At 45.0% G+C, this 18,440-nt stretch overlaps 1 protein-coding gene across 7 annotated transcripts in view; it reads right to left on the reverse strand.

Annotated features, from left to right (window-relative positions):
• Positions 1 to 18,440, reverse strand: part of Tmod (tropomodulin) — a 75,405-nt gene that overhangs the window by 38,161 nt on the left and 18,804 nt on the right. The window contains exon 1 of one of the 7 annotated variants that reach the window (XM_076910544.1): positions 12,881 to 13,219. The exons of the other annotated variants lie outside the window; for them this stretch is intronic. Within the exon in view, the coding sequence (XP_076766659.1) occupies positions 12,881 to 12,982 (102 nt within the window). The 5' untranslated portion in view covers positions 12,983 to 13,219. Of the gene's footprint in view, positions 1 to 12,880; positions 13,220 to 18,440 lie in introns of those variants that run through there. 7 annotated transcript variants of the gene reach the window in all.

Raw genomic sequence — 18,440 nt, forward strand, 5'->3', positions numbered from 1 at the left:
ACTTTCCACTTTGAAGCACGCGATGAACACCACAGTAAATAAACATTTCAAAGAATCCGATGGCAAAATTCTTCGCCGAACCCATTTAAACGCGCCGCGCGTAAGTAAAGTTAATCGTAAATGTCTATTCGTGAAAGCTGGATGCGGTTTTGTTTAGTCTCATTTACATCCTATCAACAGATCGGAGCTACAAGATGGACGATCGAAAGTCGCATGGAAAACGGCCAATTCCATGCTGTGCCACAGCACCGTAGTTCCACGGGGTTTCCCTGTAGAACGACACGAATTCGAACGTGGACCAAGCCATGGCAAGCCCTGAGCAATCATTTGATACGAACTATGAAACGTACAAAGGATACTCACAGTGGTCAGACGAAGAGAGCCTGAGAGTTACTTCTATAAATCAAGATCACGAATCGGAAAATTGCATTCGAGTTCTCGTTTTGTCACGAAACGTCTTTTTGTCGCGTTTCGAACGTCAAACAATTTTAGCCAGTGTGTATCAAAATATGAAATATTAGTCAGTGTCAGCTGTACGCGTGGTTCCTCGTGGGCTAAGAAGCGGTAGCGCTGCGGGGGTTAAACAATCGCCCAGGCATTCATCGACCGCCTCGAGACACGTCCGAGCCATTTTCGTGATCGATTTCCGGGTGCACCAGCGCCGGTCCCAGATTTGTCGGCGCTAAATTTAAATCGGATCGACACCCAGGATTATTTACGTGCCGATCAACCCAGATCAACGTTGCCACTTTCGCACCCATTGCATTCGACCCGCCCTGCTGTCGACTTCTTCTAATTTATTTATACGTTCGAGTATTGAACGTCTACAAAAGTCCTCCCTATTTCTACACACGTCCAAATAATTCCTTTCAAGATAATTAATTGCGATTCTCCGTCGTTTGTAATCATTCTATAGAATAACTGTTAAATGTCCTAGCTAAAGATGTAGAAAATACGTGTAACGAGCAAAGCGTTGGGACGTGATTTCTTTGGCGAACAGAAGAGGAATATTGTTTCGTTGCGATAATGTACGCTATGCAGTACGATCAATAATGGTTATCGACGTCAAGCAATAATGATTACCCGAGAAGCAATTAATGAATATGGATGACCGATAATAGCGCATTCACTGTTCTATTCTTCGAACGTTGCTTCGATATATTTTCATTAATTTCAGTTATTAGAAAAATCTAAATTGCTGAGATATCACTAATTGCGAATTCGATGACTATACACCATCGTAAGAATAATACTTCTTATTAAATTTAGTGCAGAGTATACATATTTAAACTCATGGAGAAAAGATTTCATATCTCTGCTCTAAAGTATAATTAACCACGCCCATATGAAATAATGTAACATGTCAAACCTTCAAGTTCACGCATTCCAATTTCTTTTTTTTCTTAACTGTACGATCGACCAATAAAAACTTCAAAGGGGGGAGGAAGGGAGGAGAGGGAAGATTCTTGACAAAGATCCACGAGTTCCTTTTTACCAGCGTAGCGAGTACCATTCGTTTACGACTAGGGAAGTGCGAAGTATGCTCATCGACCAAGGTCGCACGTAATCTGAAAATACGCCCGTGAATCGATCGTACGGGTCGAAATAGCGGCGATGTTCGCGGGTGTATTTTTACGAACGCCGCTCCGGGGGATGCGCGGGGTGTAATGCTCTTACTTAGCGTCTCCTCTCGCGCAGGAAAGATCAAAGACCCGAGACCTCCACCGGAACTTTTTTCTGTCATGCTGAGCAAGCTGCACGCGTTGCTTTACACGCGAATATCAGCTGTCGCGTCCGCGTTTCCTGCGAAACGTGCCTCTGAGAGCCGCCGCGCGTATTAGTCGAGGGTGTAATCCTGGCAGCGGGAAAGCGCGATGAGTTGAAACGTCAAAAACCGTGGAAAATCTGATCACTACGTTATCTAAAGTATGTACGATGTATTTGTGAACGAATCCTTTGGAAATTTCAATGATTGTCCAAGTTGTGACCATTTCAACCCCTTCGTATATGAAATTAAGATACTTCAAGTTCCTCGAATCTGTTTAAACGAAAATACCATAAAGAGGAAAGGCAATGTTTAAACGAAATCAGAGGCATGGAAAGCCACGATCCTCGCGGTGTACAAGTAAAATCCAAGCATCCACTGAAACACCCCTATCTCCTTAATCCCTCTACACTAAAATCATCATCTTCTTCTAGCGAAGAAAGAGCTATCCTCCTAGCGAAGGTATATTCTCTTCGCGCAAGAAAGTTTCATTGATGGACGGGAGTGTTTCGACCCAATTCCGCGAGCCGGCTCGCGAAAATCCTCGCGGATCGGCGGGTTCCTCCGAGCCAATAATAATATTGACGCTAGCGGCGATGAAAAAATAAAGCGAGCCGAGCAGCTGCTGGCCGACTGTTGAACGTACCTAGCCACGTTTTCGAGCGTGTTCGCGTTAAAAATACGAGCGATTTATCTGGCACCGGGGCTGAGAACAATTTTTCCCCGTTCAACATTCGCTGGACGCGCGTATCCGCGCGTCGAGCACTCCTCCAACCCCTTCGTTTCTTCGATCTCACGGTTATAATTCTTTTATCCTGTGCTCTGCTCAACGACTCGCTGCTTCTTCGTAGCAGGCTCCTCTGGTTTCGACTCGCGAAACGAGAGGCGTAAACGTTGCACCGTTTATTTGCACGGGTGCTTCGCGCACTCGCGTTACTCTCGATGCACTCCACGGACCCTTGGTCGACTGCGAGTCTGGGTACGATGACTTTGTTTTAGGCTGAGGATGGGGGTTGTCGGATCGAGCGTTCTTTCGCTGAATTCACTTCTGCCTTTTTCTTCTTCTTTGGGTATTATTGTTGTTACGTTCTCATGAATAAGACATTTTTTGAGAAACGTGAAAATGATACGAGTTCAGCGGCTATACGGTGAATACCACTCGATCGTACTGCCAGGTACCAAATGCGATTTTAATCCACCGCTGTATCGAAGAATCGAACGGGACACGCTCGTGAAAATGAGCGCCAAATAAATGGTGCCAGGTGTTGAGTCCTGCCAAGAGGCTTAAACTTTGTACCGTATTAACGGGTTGAATTAACGAGTTTCGCGTGTTAATTTGTTACTACGGTGATAGTGTCTACACTTATCGACGTGTAAGGTCCGCGCAGTATATCAGCCGTTGTATCTTGCAAATTATTCAGGATCGTAAATCTGCACGACCTATACACTCTTTCCATCATCCAACTTTCTTATTCCGCGCAGTACTTTCTCCTACGCGTATAATTATGCATGCGATTATACATTTTCTAATTAAAAGTTATTAAACCTGTCCACGAGATCGTGTTTCGCACACTATCCTCCAGTTTTTACTTAAAATGAATAACAGAACTCTGTCCGCGACCAGTTTACAAAGCCGCGTAAAAACCACCCCTATACGAACCACGTAACGTCGACACATGCCCACGGATAGGACGCCATAAGTCTCCGCGAAGTCTGATCGAGGTCTGATCGACCAGACTGTTCGTTTCACGAGAGAGAGAGAAAAAAAGAGACCAACGAGAGGATTCGTAAACTCAGTTGCGCAACGTGTCGTTCCTTTCATTTCATTTCTACGACGTTATTTCTGCCTCGGTTCCATGCCAGATGTCGCGTACTCTGACACGGAATGGTCGCCTCGGCCCGTCTCTTTTTCCAAAGAATCGAGAGGCGGGCTCGTTTGACGCGCGTTACAGGATGCCTCGTTTCTGCCTGGCGATTTTTTCGCGCCGGTCTATTTTAAATCGGTAGAATCCAGCGGTGGGCGCTGTAAGTTTGGACATAAGAATTCTGAGACCCGGGGGGTTGTACGAGGTTGCGCGACAAGATTAATGCGCCCGCTTGAATAATGGTTTCTTTGGACATGGTGTTTATGTACCTACGTGAAATCGTTTAATCGTGACATATTTTTGGAAGGAGGTGCCGGTAGACAGTTTCGTCTAGGAATAATTTCGCCTCCAACACGCGCCGCACTCTCGGGAGTTGGTCCGAATTTGTGAAGATGTTGATCCGCGTTCGCGTTCGTTCTCCGCTTGAACACCGCGTATCCAGGAATATTTTTAATTCGAGCATTCGAAACGTTGCCAGTGACGGATTCGCGTGACCAGCGTACGCGTGAAATCCATTTTGCTTTATAAAGATTGACCTCAAAAATTCTACTCCGCCTGGTCCAGCAAGCTTTCGATTTTATAATTCAACTTCTGTTTACGAGCAATCCTGTGTAATTCCGTGACTCATCGACGGGTTCCGTAAATTTCACGGAAGCAATAATAAACTATATAATCTGTATATATTCGAATATTATAATAGCATAATATGCTTAGACCAGAACAGAGCTGGGCGCTAGAAATTGGATAATAAATTCGTACTCGTGCCAGTAAACACAAAAACCTTTCGCGATGAAAGATTAAAGCCATATTACTCTGGCCTGACGGTTAAAGGTGAAATTCCAAGTAAAAAACGTTTAATTTCCCCGTGTATATTTCCCCAGGAAATGACCAAAGAACAATCTATGATATAAGCAGCATAAAGCGGGCAAATAAACCGTGCGGCAATAATTCTCGCGTTTAAAGGCGAACCGTAACAGCGGAGAAGATTAGGTATCTCAAGTGGCGGCAAGTTAAAGAATTATAACCGTAATATCGTCCCGTGAATCATAAATTTCACGTTTTGAACAGTTATTTTGCCCATTCCTCGTAAGGCGACTTTACTACGCGAATGAAAATTAATTCCCCTGTGTCTGGATATTAAGCTTTTATCACGCTCGATGGAACGACCGGATATATCAGCAGGAAGCTTCTCTTCATTGTAAAAATCGGCAGAAAGAGTAATCTGTTAAGTAAGCATCGCGAGAGAGCCGTGCAGGTGCAGCTCGCTTAAACTTGAAATATTCGAATATCATTTTTGAGATAACTTCAGCTAAAATTAATTTAATCGCTACGCTATTTCTTCGACTGCACATTGAAACGACGAGAACGGACTGCTTTAGTTTCTTCATTTTCCAATTGATTCCATCACCTGACATTTCGAAAAAAGTTTTTTCAAAAATCGCTCCTCTTAAAATACTGCTGAACGCGTCACGTATCTTCTGACGCACCTTGCGTGCACTTGTAGGAGTCGATCGCATTGAACGCTTACGATATGTTTCGCACTGCAGACATTTGCGGACCATCGTTGCCAAAATACCGCACCGGACACAAGTGACAAGCGGAATCCGTCGTTGTCGATGCACAAAATTTGCTAATAACGTACAATTCCCTGGCGAACCAGCAGAAGCCTACTGTCATAAACGTCGCTCACACGCGCGGTCAAATCTGAGATTTACGGGCCGTTTTTCTACTCCAAAACAGTAACCGAAAGCAACAACCAACCAGCTAGAACTATCTCGTAATAGCTACAGAATTCCAAGCTCTGCGAGCAACGCGCTATTCGTTCTAAAAACCGATGAAACGATTGTTTCGCAAAACAGCAACCCGCTCTATTTTCCTCCAACGCAAACATGAAACGTTACCTTGACGCCTTTAAGCTTCCAATATTAGTCTACGCATCTTCGAATAGTAATACCAATTGTTGCCATTCAGACGGCGCCAGTGGTTCATTCTCAACGACTGCGGTCCTAATCAACGTAGATACATTCTGTGATCGTAGCATGCAACGTGCGCGAGTCAAAAGCAGCTCGATTTTCTCGCAGAGGCTCACCCTCTTGACTCGCATGGTTCTACTTTCGCAGACAGTAATTGACGGTTCAGCCAGACAGTAAATAACCGACCCAATGGTCAACGACGCTACGCCAGCGGATAGCAGCATGATTTTTGAAACGTTGAATGGCTTCACCAGCCTCTTTGCTCTCGCACGATCCGAGCCACGGGATACCATAGTGGAAAGCGATGCCCGCGTGCACCGTCCGCCATTTATCTAGTTCAGTCATCCATGTCCACCAGCGTCCATCGCGTTCCAGGTTATGCCGTCGTTTCGCGGCGCGGCAATTCGAAGAAGGCGACCGCGGGGCCAGAAGGTGGTCCCCCTTTGAAACCCGACTATAAATCCTTTCGTCCCTTCTATTTCCAGATTTCTCGGAGCGCATTTTACGCGGCGCAGGGGGCGAGTCCTCCGCGTCTTCTGTCCCGCGTCCGTTCGTCATCCGCGTCGGATGATGCATCGCCGCGCGGGAACGATGCATCATAACGCGGCTTAATTATCAGCGCCGCTGTGTGGATCTTGGTGAACGCTCTCTTCCGGTCGCGTTAAACGACGTAGAACGGGCTCCTTTATGGCCCGCTGTCGGTTTTCCGCGACAGACTGAAACGCGTTTCATACGGAATGAAACGAGTGGTTGTCTTCGCTTTTTCCGAGAACTGTAGAGATCACATCGGGTAGAGCGTGGCTGCTGCATGGCGAAAGTTGCCAGGGAACTTGTGTTCCTTGACGCTGAAGGAAGTTCGCTACACTGTCCTGCCACTTCATTTTAGCCGAGAATGGCACGACTTTCCGTTTTTTTCATCGCTGAGATCGCCTTGACTTCGAGTCGGTGCATTGCGAGTTAAAAATTCTCGCTGAATTGGAGGCTTTATGCTGATGAATTTGATAAGGAAGACAGTTTGCTACAATGTTGTTTAACTTAGCTAGTTAGTAGTTTCAAACTCCTACTTTCACGACCCAGCTATTTGTTTAACAGACAGAAACCTTGCAGTACCTTTGATTGCGAGACACGAAAACACCAAATGTATTCCATAGCGATACACTACGCCCTCAGCGACTTGCGAACTAATCCCCTCAAACAAATATGTAATATTCAAGAACGCATTACCCGCAAATGCTCTTAGGATTTGCAACTTTGCAAACTGACAAGAGTTCCGGGCACACCATCGGAACTCGCGGCGGGCTATTAAACTTCCACGCGATATAATTTAGAATCCACGCTTTCGATTCGTTCGTAGTCACATATTTTAAAGCGCGCTATGAGTACATTATAATGTAAGACGTATTCTGTTACTGTTTTTTTTTTAATTGCATAGTACCATTCACGCGGTTTTCAACGACGACACGATCAAACGACAGTGCAACAACCTACGGTGCAAGGTTATTCGAGGTCTATGGTGGTATCAGTCACGCTCTAGAAGCCACCGCTGCGTCTGACCACAAACGGCGTCGTTCTACTGCCGTGATCTATACTTTACGAGCCGAATTAATGATTTAGAAATTCAGCAATTTCCTAAACCGCCAATTAAGCGCGGCTACATAGCCCGTGTTGGAGATGCTGTCGGAACGGAAAAGTAACAGGGACAAAAGGTAAAATATGAAACACGGTAAATTAAGTTGTCTCGGATCCACTTAGCATGACAACTCGATTTGCATATGACAGAACGCGGAAATTTATGCGCAACACGCTTTCAAGAGCAGCGAAACAAATTTTCTGGCAGGATTTTCAAATTTCGTTTACGTATTTATATTAGAAGCAGAATCAGCGGGTTTAAATGGTCCTCGGTAGCTACGAACGGCCACCTCCATTTCGAACGCGACACCACGTCCGTTCGCATTCTATCACATATAGCAACAGTCGAACTTTCTTACCATAATTGTGCTACGACTCGTTTCATTTAACACCTGTCACGTACGCGATCTGCTAAGCTTCAGTTACTTAATTGTACGTATTGTATATTCAGCTTTATTTACGACTACAATAAATTGTGGCGATTATCAAGGGGTCGCGACACAGTCCCAAGCGAAATTGATTCAGTGTCGCGGTAAAGAACGATCAGAAGGGGGAACGGGCGACGCGAAACTTAGTTCTGACCTGAAATTGCGGAAGGTAATGGAAAGTCGCTGTTCGTGGTGCGGCGATCCCGAGGCGAAACACGTGTAAACGTTGTAACGCATAATTCGTAGACGACCTCCGCTATTTCCATCGGCGGAGCCTTCGCGAGAGGCAGAGGCCTCGGCGTCGACGTTGCTCCTATTTAAAATAAGCAACTTCACAGTGCATCCCCGTGGCTCTCGCGCGGTGCAGGCCTTCACTCTTGTGTCACTCTTCTATTTCCAGAGGCCACACGGCTGCGCCGCCTTTTGCCCAAGCGGTCCGTCCACTCGAAAATAGGCGTTTATATCCGACGGCGTGAATTCTCCCGTAATAAGCGCGTATCCTCCTCTGACGGTGATTGTTCGCCGAGTTAAGGTCCCCATCGCCGTCTGAGATTCCTCTCGCGCGTTTCCGTTTCGCGCGAATTTGTCCCATCGCTGGATCCTCTGACACGCCCTCTGCAGTGTCCGTGGCCGCTTCCGAGTAAAACCGCGGGCCGTTTCTTTCTTACTCGCGATCCTTTGTCGCGCTCGATACTCGTTCCCGTGGCAATTTGCCTGTTGCGCGAACAACGTTTCGTTTCGCACATTTCGCAGAGAGAAAAATGTCATTCGTTCCGTTTCGAGGGAAACAGCTCACTCGTTGCGACGTTGCACAAGTATCTTCTATGCGATTGTACTTCGTATAATCGAGACGTTGCTACGAACTACTATGACTATAAAGACTAACTCAGTGCATCGAGTATTTATTGCACGATCGTTCATTTGTAAGCAGCAGAACCACATCATCGTCTCGAAAAACAATGAGAAATTGACTGATTCTTCATATCTCAACGGTGCAATAAATAATAGGAATCCAACCGTGTTAATAGCCGAGGGAATGTAACGTTAGCCGGTAGAAAGAGAGACCGATCGACCATCCACACGCGAGTCGAGTGATTTCGGCTGAAAAAGGCCCTCCCACTTGGCAGGTACGATGGCAGGCCTGTCACGCGGTTTCACGTCGTACAGGAAAACACACCGCGAAATGATAAATAAAGGCACGTCGAGATTTCTTCCAAAGATCCCGAGAGAGCGTTGCGTCACGAGATTCAGGATAAGACTAGAATGGCACTTTGCCGTGAATGCCGAGCACAATTATAATTCGTTTCTGTTTTGCGCAAGCAGCTGCGATCAAACTGAGCATGTGATACGAATCTGCGTTGAATCTCTGCCGACGCGTTTCTTTTATATACCGATTATTACGTTCCAACGGACACTAACGAGTTGTTTGTCACACACGTTACCACGTGGCGATATACCATTCCCTAACAAGTATCTATCATCCATGTTAACTAGTAAAATAAATGATCGTAAATGTTTTCTATCGCGCGTGTAGAAAGAACTCTGAGCACGCAGAGCGGAAGTGGATGATCTCGAGCGATAGCACAACTATTCGAGAAAAGAGGCATCACTTATCTCATCGACACAGCCATATAGCACGCGTCCAGAATTTGCGCGGGACCATCCAAGAAAAACAGCCGGCGTACGCAGAGAAGTTGAAACCGAAATAGAGGAGAGCGAGTCGAACGTGGAAGCGGCTTCTTATCGCTCTCATAATTTTTGCCAAAGTGTTGAATTAATAGGTTTTACTTGGAACGTACGCGCGGAGCATGTACGCTCCAGAAATTTCCATTATTAACCAGCGTAGAACCAATTCGGTGGCTCTTTATGCTTGAGAATATGAAATCGCTTGCTCGGACTCGCGTTGGTACGGTTATGAGAATAGGAGGCGCGATATGAGAGATATAAAAAGCGTGTAATAGCGCGTGTAACTTCCATTCGTTTCCTCCACCGCGATGAATCATCAAGGTTGCCTCAACAGTTATTCTTCACAAGCGTTATTCGTCATTGTTTTCTTCTTTTTTACCTCGGTGTCTAAATTCGTACGATCCTGCGGATTTATTTGTGTCAGTAAACACGAGAAATTAAGATATACGTATTCTCCTTTTCTCTAAGTTGTCCAGCTAGCAGAGAATCGTCGAAGATTCGTCTTGTCGACGTCCGCCATTTTTGCATTTTGTACCACCGTAAATTAGACGTTACTAAAGCGTTCCAGAAATCGCGTTGGACCTTGTAAATATTCTCTAAACTACTTCCTGCGGATCAATTAGATGGAATATTAATTAAAAATTCGGATCTCGTCCTAGTTAAGAACTGATGTATGTAAGCAGTATTAAACTGATACAGAATGATCGTAGAATTTAAGAAACTAGCGATTTTAGAGACCATACGCGATGTTCTATGGCCGCGTGACCGTATCGGACCTTCGAATTTTTTAAATAAAATTCGTTTCTCGATTACAAGCACTTCCGTACGTCGACGATTGCGTTGTACTTTAAAGATCGTTTTGTCCCGCGTCTGCCAACAATGGCATCGCTCCACTGCTCCAAATTCTGATCTTTCATTATGATTAAGCTATCATCCAACGGCATTAATAATTTCAGATTTACGACGCCTTTCAAAGATTACCCCGAAATTGGCAACGACGATGCAGATAAATGAAGTTTCGATGACGTGTATGAAACGTACTGTATAATCGTCGAAACAATGTTCCAAGCGCGCCGGAAATAATAATTCTTACAAAATTTCTACCAAACGTTGCGTGCATAGATCTTTAACTTGTCATCTTCTTTCTACGATTACAGAATCGTGGAATTATGCGAAGCACGTACAATTAGCAACCTTCTAGTGGAATACAAATCTGCTTGTTTGTATCCACAATACATTATCCATGAGTTCTTGTAATTCAATGTTCTACAAGCCCACAATCCTTCAGCGAAACAAATTAAATTTTTACTAACTTTGTATTTTCTAGTTTCTCTCATATGAAAGTGAATCAACGAACGTTGAAAAGTATGAAATTAAGCAGACATCCAGACACTGTTCCACGACACCGTGAAGAATCTGAGAGTCTCTCTGTCGCTTCTTTTCAACGTTGAGGAAAAATTTCGATGCGAAAACAAGAGAAATCACGATACTTCTTCACTGTCGCCAGTGCTTAGAGAAACAGACAATGAACAGCATCGAGATTACTCATACTGTTCACAATTTTCATAAGTGTTTATCACTGTTTCAGTTCGCAGAGACAGATCAACCTCGGCTCCTGGCAACGCTCCTATAAACGCAGGAGCCTAACGGAGTACGCCGTTTCCAAAACCTCTGCTTTCGTTACGCAAATTATCGTGTCCGCTCTTCTGCGACGATTGTTATTATTATGCCTCCTTCATTATTCGAATACTTGAAATATCCGAAGTAGCATCGTTTAAAGTTCTTCAGGACGATGCAAAGTAATTTTTTCAACACTGCCAGCGCAGCTCAGAATCCCCCTTTTCACGATGGGTGACGTTAACGCAACGGTACCTTTTCAAAAGAATATTGCAACAACAGAACTGTCTTAGATTTTCTAGATACAGCAAATATACGATACAATAATTTATCTAAAGTAATTTTGATCTACATCCGCTAAGTAAATTGAGCAACAGAATGGTGCAAGATGTTCCCTCCCCCTATAGCATTTTATTAAAGAAAACTCTAGCTCAGTCTCTAGAATCATCTGTCAGCACCAGCATAACTAATACAACTATCCGTGCGCTAATAAACAACAATACGACCGAAAACTAGAAATATTAATGATTTCTGGCGCGCCAAGCCAGCCACGCATCGTAATATCCCTCTTGAGTCATCCGATTTCCACACACCGGCAATTTTATGCATCAGAAACTACCTGGCCCTCCATCCATCGAGCAACCGTCCGCCAACGACGGTCATTACAAAGCAGTACATCTCTGCGTCTCACGGAAATACGAGACTTGTACGTATCGCGCGACTTTCCACGTGGGCGAGAGAGTCGAGGTCGCAGCAGAACCGGAAGTCCATCCCCTTCGCGCGTCACGAGCCGCAGACGGGTCGAGGCGCGCTGATCCTTCGCCACATTTCAAGCAACGCACCTGACACGCCTCTGTCCACCTTCTCGCTTCGTTTATCGAACCGTATCAGTCTGCTGCGAATTATGTAACGGATTTCTAGCGAGGCTAGACGTTGTACAACCTTCCGACATTCCTAACGAAAACGGCGAGACCATGTGCCGTTCCGCGAATATCGCGCAATGTTATTTGAAATTTTCTGGGTGCCGGGATCGGATGCGTTTGATCGCGGATCTGCTTCTAATTTTAGGGTGGTAACGGCGCGGCGTAACGTCGATTCGGATTTTCAAAACGCATGTAGGTCTTGGGGATGCAATCACGGCGGAGCGTTATTTAACTGGGTCGTATCTTGACCAGAAGCTCCGCGGCGCAATTAAAAGATGAGCGATGGGGACGATTATTTCGGTGAATTCGATTTCGATTCTCGTTTGCGTCTCGACGGGGTGTGACGCAACGCGTAGAGACGGTTAATAGAACCGCAGCGAGCAATCTCTGGACTATGTACATTATTAGCGAGTGGAAATAAAGAGACGACTAATTTAAATTATTCATCGATCGAACAGTTTGAAGCTTATCACGAATGAAAAAAATAGCAGATTGTTCAACGGTACGATATTTTTGATGTTATAAATATGGAGAACGATGGTAACCAGAATGTATACGAAATTCGCAATTGCTAAAGTGGAACACAATGTTTGCTTGAATGGAACTTAAGAAATTTAGATAACGCGACTAAGTTCTCCCCATGAAACTTTGATGAATTTATACTGGAAGATTTACGGCCAATAATGGCGATTAAGTGTCGAAAACAATCGCCTCGAAGCCTTTCGAATGGTTCAGTTCGAACTCTGACGAAATTACGTTTCTGGAGACGTGCTCGAGTCGCTATTAGCAGCCTGGGCCAGCAATAACAGCCTGCACCGCGTAGTCGACCAGAAACACGTATGCGATGGTAAACAGCTGGCTAACCAGCTTTCAAACTTATTCTGCGTCTCAAATAAATCCACACTTAGCCTGCTCTCTGGCTCGAGCTATCCTTGCGGATATCGCTCGCCGCTGGAATGGACTAGAAATCCTCGAGTCCCTCCGTTTCTCTTACCTCTCGCCTCGTGGTGGTTTTGCGCGTAGTACTTGTCCTGGTCACGGAGCTGATGGTCTCGTGGGGCGAGTCCCAGTCCTGGAAGACTTGCGTGGTCGCCATGACGGCTGCTCGCGGTCCTCTTCCCGTTCACAAGTTCACTCAGACCGCGGTGCAGGCTCAGCGGAGAAGAAAAATCGTAATCCTTTCACGGTGATTCGTGGCAGCCACTCGAACGGTCTCGCTCCTTGAACGACAACCCTTCGGATAGGCGACTCTAACGTGGGTATCGACGGCCTGATCGAGGAACACTGCCGATCGAAGCTGGAAGAGTCACTTTCGTATCTGTTGGAATTTCCAAGACACTGATTCACAAGCTCTGCTCTCGAGTCGAAATAAACTAGCGATCACTTAATCGAAAGGGTCTGAGAATGCAGACTGTAACTATTCGATTTTGGATCAGAAATACGGTACTCACTACGCTCTATCTCAGACACTAGTTTCACAGCCTCTGCTTTCAGATCAAAGGAAACAGGGAAATTCACTCGTCTACTCAGTTTCGTGTCTACTTGAAAATAGCTTTCCTTTTTTCGTATACTCGTATACAAGAAGAAGAATTCGCCCGCGAACGAGTAGAGAAAAGCTGAAATGTTCCAGGAGCGAGAGAGATCGCGGGGCTAGCTTCGAGACGGTTCCTCGATCAGCTGGATCGACGATCGATCGGTACTGCGTACACGGATCGATACCTACGCGGTCGCCCCATCGAACGAGCCCGGTTTGCTTCGAAGCCGCGACCAAATGGTCCACGTAAAGTGGGTTCTTCTCGTGTAGGATGAATGCGCGATTCGAGGTGGATCACGCGCGACTGAGCTTAGGAAGCACGCCTCCGCTCCTAGCCGCGAGAGAGTGAACCGCGCCGCGCCCCATCCGCAGTCTAATTCCAGAAATACGGAGAAACACGTATAATTAGGACGACGACGGGCCACCGCGACATCGCGGTACGCGAGGCGAGATCTACGCGGCTACCCTGGGACGATGGCTCCGCGGAATGTGCAATGTCAAGGGGTTATCGATGGGAACGGGAATATCGATGGTATCGGATGAACGTTCGCAACAAGAGTGGGGTTCATGCATGCTGAAACGACGCTGACAATGAGGACCATTCACCAAGTAATGGACCCAATGCATGACTGATCGTATGCAAACATTATATTTTAGAACGAAGAGTGTCACGAGTAAACTACAATAATTAAAAATAATAGATATAGCGACGTGATTCGAAACAAATTTAATCCTTTGCGTTCGCGTCAAGAGTGGGGTTCATGCATGCTGAAACGGCGCTGGTAATGGGGACCATTCACCAAGTAATGGACCCAAAGTATGACTGACCGTATGCAAACATTATATTTTAGAACGAAGAGTGTCACGATTAAACTACAGCAATTAAAAATAATAGATATCGCGACGTGATTCGAAACAAATTTAATCCTTTGCGTTCGAGGACTTTTTCGGCCACGCTGCAATTCGAGACGATTTCGCGCGCAAATGAATTTATATACAGATTAACATACCAAAAGTGTTACATTTGAATGTATTATCTATATGTTTACAGTTTGAGAAAGATAACTATCAGAGTTCGAGTTCTGTAGTTGCGTTTGGTGTGATTATTTACATAAACGCTTACCAAGACAGTCTGAATTGTCAGAATCTTATGAGTCATCTACTACTTCCGGATTCACTGTCAATTACTCTAATTTTTCTATTTCTCGCACCCGATACTAGATCACTGTTTACACTTGCTCCACCGCGAATTACATCATGAATGGATAAGTTTCTAATCGATTAAAAATCAAACTGGCCTTAAAACTTTCAAACGAGTGGCGCGATACGTCGCGATACATGTGCTCGCTACGATCGTCGAAGCTGTACTAACTCCAGACACGTATTCAATGTCAGGACCACGGTCGTAGAGGAATCTTATCTTAATCCTCACTTTACGTCGCAATGTCACTTTCCAACCAGAAAGATAAACAGCCTTAAGGGACCTGTTCCCTAACCAATATTTCTCTCCAAAATTCAGCATAAACAAAGTTGCCACGCAAAACATCGTGGCAAGTGATAGTCGTCGTTCGAGCGCGAAACGGTTAAAAAGTAATGCTTTAGAAAATTCTGAAGATTCTTGAGGCGCGCGAGACTTTCAGGAGCTGCGAAGATTCGTAGGGTTTCGAAGAGGTTCGAATAGCTCGAATATCGAATACGAATTGCTCGCCTCGTAGCAGTTCAGGCTCGAAACGATTCGAAGCGATACGAATCCTATTGCCACGGGTAGCGTAGGCAGTTCGTGCAGTTATACAGCGATGTCCCGTGATGAATCTCGATCGGAATTTATCGGCGGTACCGGCGCGGCGATGGTTCTCATCGAGCGAATTTTTGGACGCCGGTCGAGTTTAAGGGAGACAAAGGGCGTTGATTGCGAGTGGAGCCCGTGGGACAAAAAGGCCAGCCGGGAAAAAGGGGACAAACAGCGGTACAGGGGGTTGGCGAGGGTGAACGTGACGCGCATCGACCTCGCGAAAGAATAATGGAGCGCGCGGATCTCTATTTTGGCCACGCGTCACCAGCCGAATAAATCAAATATCGGCGTTACGCGTCCGTAAATTAAATTCCTGTGGAACTGGCTCGTTGACAGCGGCGACAGCCTGAATGAGCTCGTAAGACATCGTCGCGTTTTGCAATCGCTGCGTGTCCTGCCGGAATTTATATCTGTTCGTAATGATAAAAAATCCTTTCAGACAAATTCGACCGAGAATTTATTAGACGAACAGTATTCTTTATGGATCGGACGCTGTTTCGTAGTTTGATAACGCGCGATTGCATAGAGCGTTATGAAAAAAAAGTCTAAGACTTGATCAGGTTGCAGCACTCACTGCAAGGGAGACGCCAATAAAACGCTAAATGCTAATAAAATTCTAGTTAAAACTTGTTTCGCGATGATTAATAGTATATGTGTAACAATGACAAAATGATGAATTGTTGACGCGTAATTTCGACCGTGTAATAATTGCGCGCTCGCGAGTCAACTTTGTTCTAATTAAATTTTTCATTCCTGCAGATGATGCGTTGAATAAGTTAGCGACAGTACCTCCGACGGAAAATTTTAATTAAGTCATTCATTATTAATTATTAATTTTGCAGTTATTTATTTCAATTGCTAATTACCAACGTATGCGTTGTTATTAAGATGAAAGCTCGTCGGGTATAAATTTCCGTGAAATTATTAATTATATTCGATCCGTTCAACTGGGAATTTAATTGCGAGCAGTAGTGCGATTGTTACTCCTACACGGGCCTCCAGCTTCACTTCTGACATGACCATTTAGAGCTTTCATTAAGCACTTCAAATATGTATTTTAGTCCAATTAACTTCTAACACTGAATCGGCATGATAAAGTTGAAGTAATTCGTTTAATTGCGATACGCTGAAACGTAATCGCACTTCTATTGAACTCCCCGTGACAAATAATATTATTCTGAAGTTTCAATCATAAATGAAAAATCGATCGATCTCGTTATCCCGGCAAGTAATTTACTTCTCCCTCTCTACGCGTTTGTATTGAAACAAATAGTGAAAAAATTCCGACGCGCCAATAGAGATGCATATGTCTGTATCCTTTAGTCAAAAAATAAATGTAGAAGCAAGAAAATGATTTATTATATATCATTTCCTCCGCGAAGCTAACGAACACTCGAGCTCCTCCTCTCCTTTCTGAGTTTCCCACGGAAAATTCTGCTCCGTCTGACCTCTCTCTCGCCTCGTTGAACCCTCACCCCGTACGCTTCCATTTTCTTACCTCTTTCAAACCCCTCTTACCTCGCGTTAGTCGAGTTATCAGTTCCTCTGGTTTAATGGCCACAATTTTTATCCTCGCCCTTTTCACCTCTCACCTTTTCTTTTTTAATAAAACAAACAACAACCAGCCATTGTCGCCTCTCTGTGCTTTGTGACTCCGTATGTCCCCGTTCTCAGATCTTTCCATCTACCCTCGGATCTTTATTCTATATATTACGCGCTTCGTAACGTTGATCTGATCTTGGTTGCTTTTAGCGGGCTTCGTCCGCTCGGATTTAATAAGAGAAGCGAGAAGAAGATTCCCGGATTTAATACTTTCGAGTTCTAAGGGAGTGTGTATCCCGTGCGGAATGAAATTATAGCATGGAAAGACGTTCACCAAAGAGAGTGATATACGGAAGAAAGTCACGTAGATCATTTCGAGACGCGAGATTAATTACTTTCGCACCGATAACCACAGGGACAATTATTAAAGAAAATTGTGTCGCTCGAAATTGAATTGTAGAAAGATGAATAAATTTGACACGCGAACTGAACGCTAATTAACCCACGCGAGATATTGCGAAAGACGCGTCGCGCTTGATTCGTGTGACGGTTTGAAAGGAGTGGCGCTGTCGCGGCGCCGCCGCGATATACACCGGAAACGACGTTCTCCAACGGGGACCAACGGCCAGCCAGATGCAAATCCCATTCGTAAATCGCGCGAAGTCTCTTTGGCAACGACAAGAGTATACAGCACCGCGGCGCGCTATAGTTAATCTAACAACTCGGAGCGGGTAAGGACAGCCAGGATGATGGGTGAGAGGTGGAGGCTTCTGCTCGAGCGATGAAGCGTTTCAACCAGCGCGTTAGTTAATGCTTTTGTCGAGGATACCGCTATTTATAACTGATTCACGCGGGTTCGCTGAAATATTAGGGTATCGCGGCACGTTTAGGTTCATTTATTCCCGTTGGCCCTCGAGATAATCCACTGAGACGCGGGAGCCACGCGTTTCCGCATCTGATACGAAATTTATTTGTCACCTGGCCGAGTAAATTGCTAGGTCCGCGCGTGTGTCGCCTCGACATACCGCGGGAACATGTTATATCGCTTGCTGGTGCAGCGTCGTGTCAGTTTTATACCCGCTCAGATTTTGTAACATTCACAGATATATATTATATAATCGCACAATTTCTGTTTTCCAATATGCAAACGCTAAAGTAAATAACGCTCTACGTAAATCGTAGGACTAAACTTTTCTATAAAACATCTTACACATTAAGTCGCAATGGTACCGCGTAAGTTCTTCGCTGAACCATAAAGTTCGTCCCCTAATTGAAGGAAGCGAGAAATTCTAAAAAAAAGCCAGCAGTATACAGTTTTTATAGCAGAAGATCGTCTTCAAGTTTGAGGAAGAAGTCTGACCTTGATGCACACATGGTTAGTACATGGAAGATCCAAACAACCGGCGGACGGATCCCATAAGCATGCATTTCGGGGCAGATTAATGGGGCCAATGGACGATCGACGTTAAACGACGGCAACGGGCAATAACCAGCCGTAAAACGGATTATTTATAAACTAATTCGAGTTCTTCGTGGCTCGACTAGATGGCAACACCGGTTGAAAACTTTCGCGGGTGCTCGCAAGCTCGAAAGCTTCTCAAACGCAGCCGACAGATGGAGGTGAGATGATAACATTTCGTCTTCCTGATACTGTGCTTTCGACATTAGAACTGGATAAATCGTCTA

Source organism: Xylocopa sonorina, chromosome 1, assembly GCF_050948175.1.
Source record: "Xylocopa sonorina isolate GNS202 chromosome 1, iyXylSono1_principal, whole genome shotgun sequence".
Taxonomy (NCBI): domain Eukaryota; kingdom Metazoa; phylum Arthropoda; class Insecta; order Hymenoptera; family Apidae; genus Xylocopa; species Xylocopa sonorina.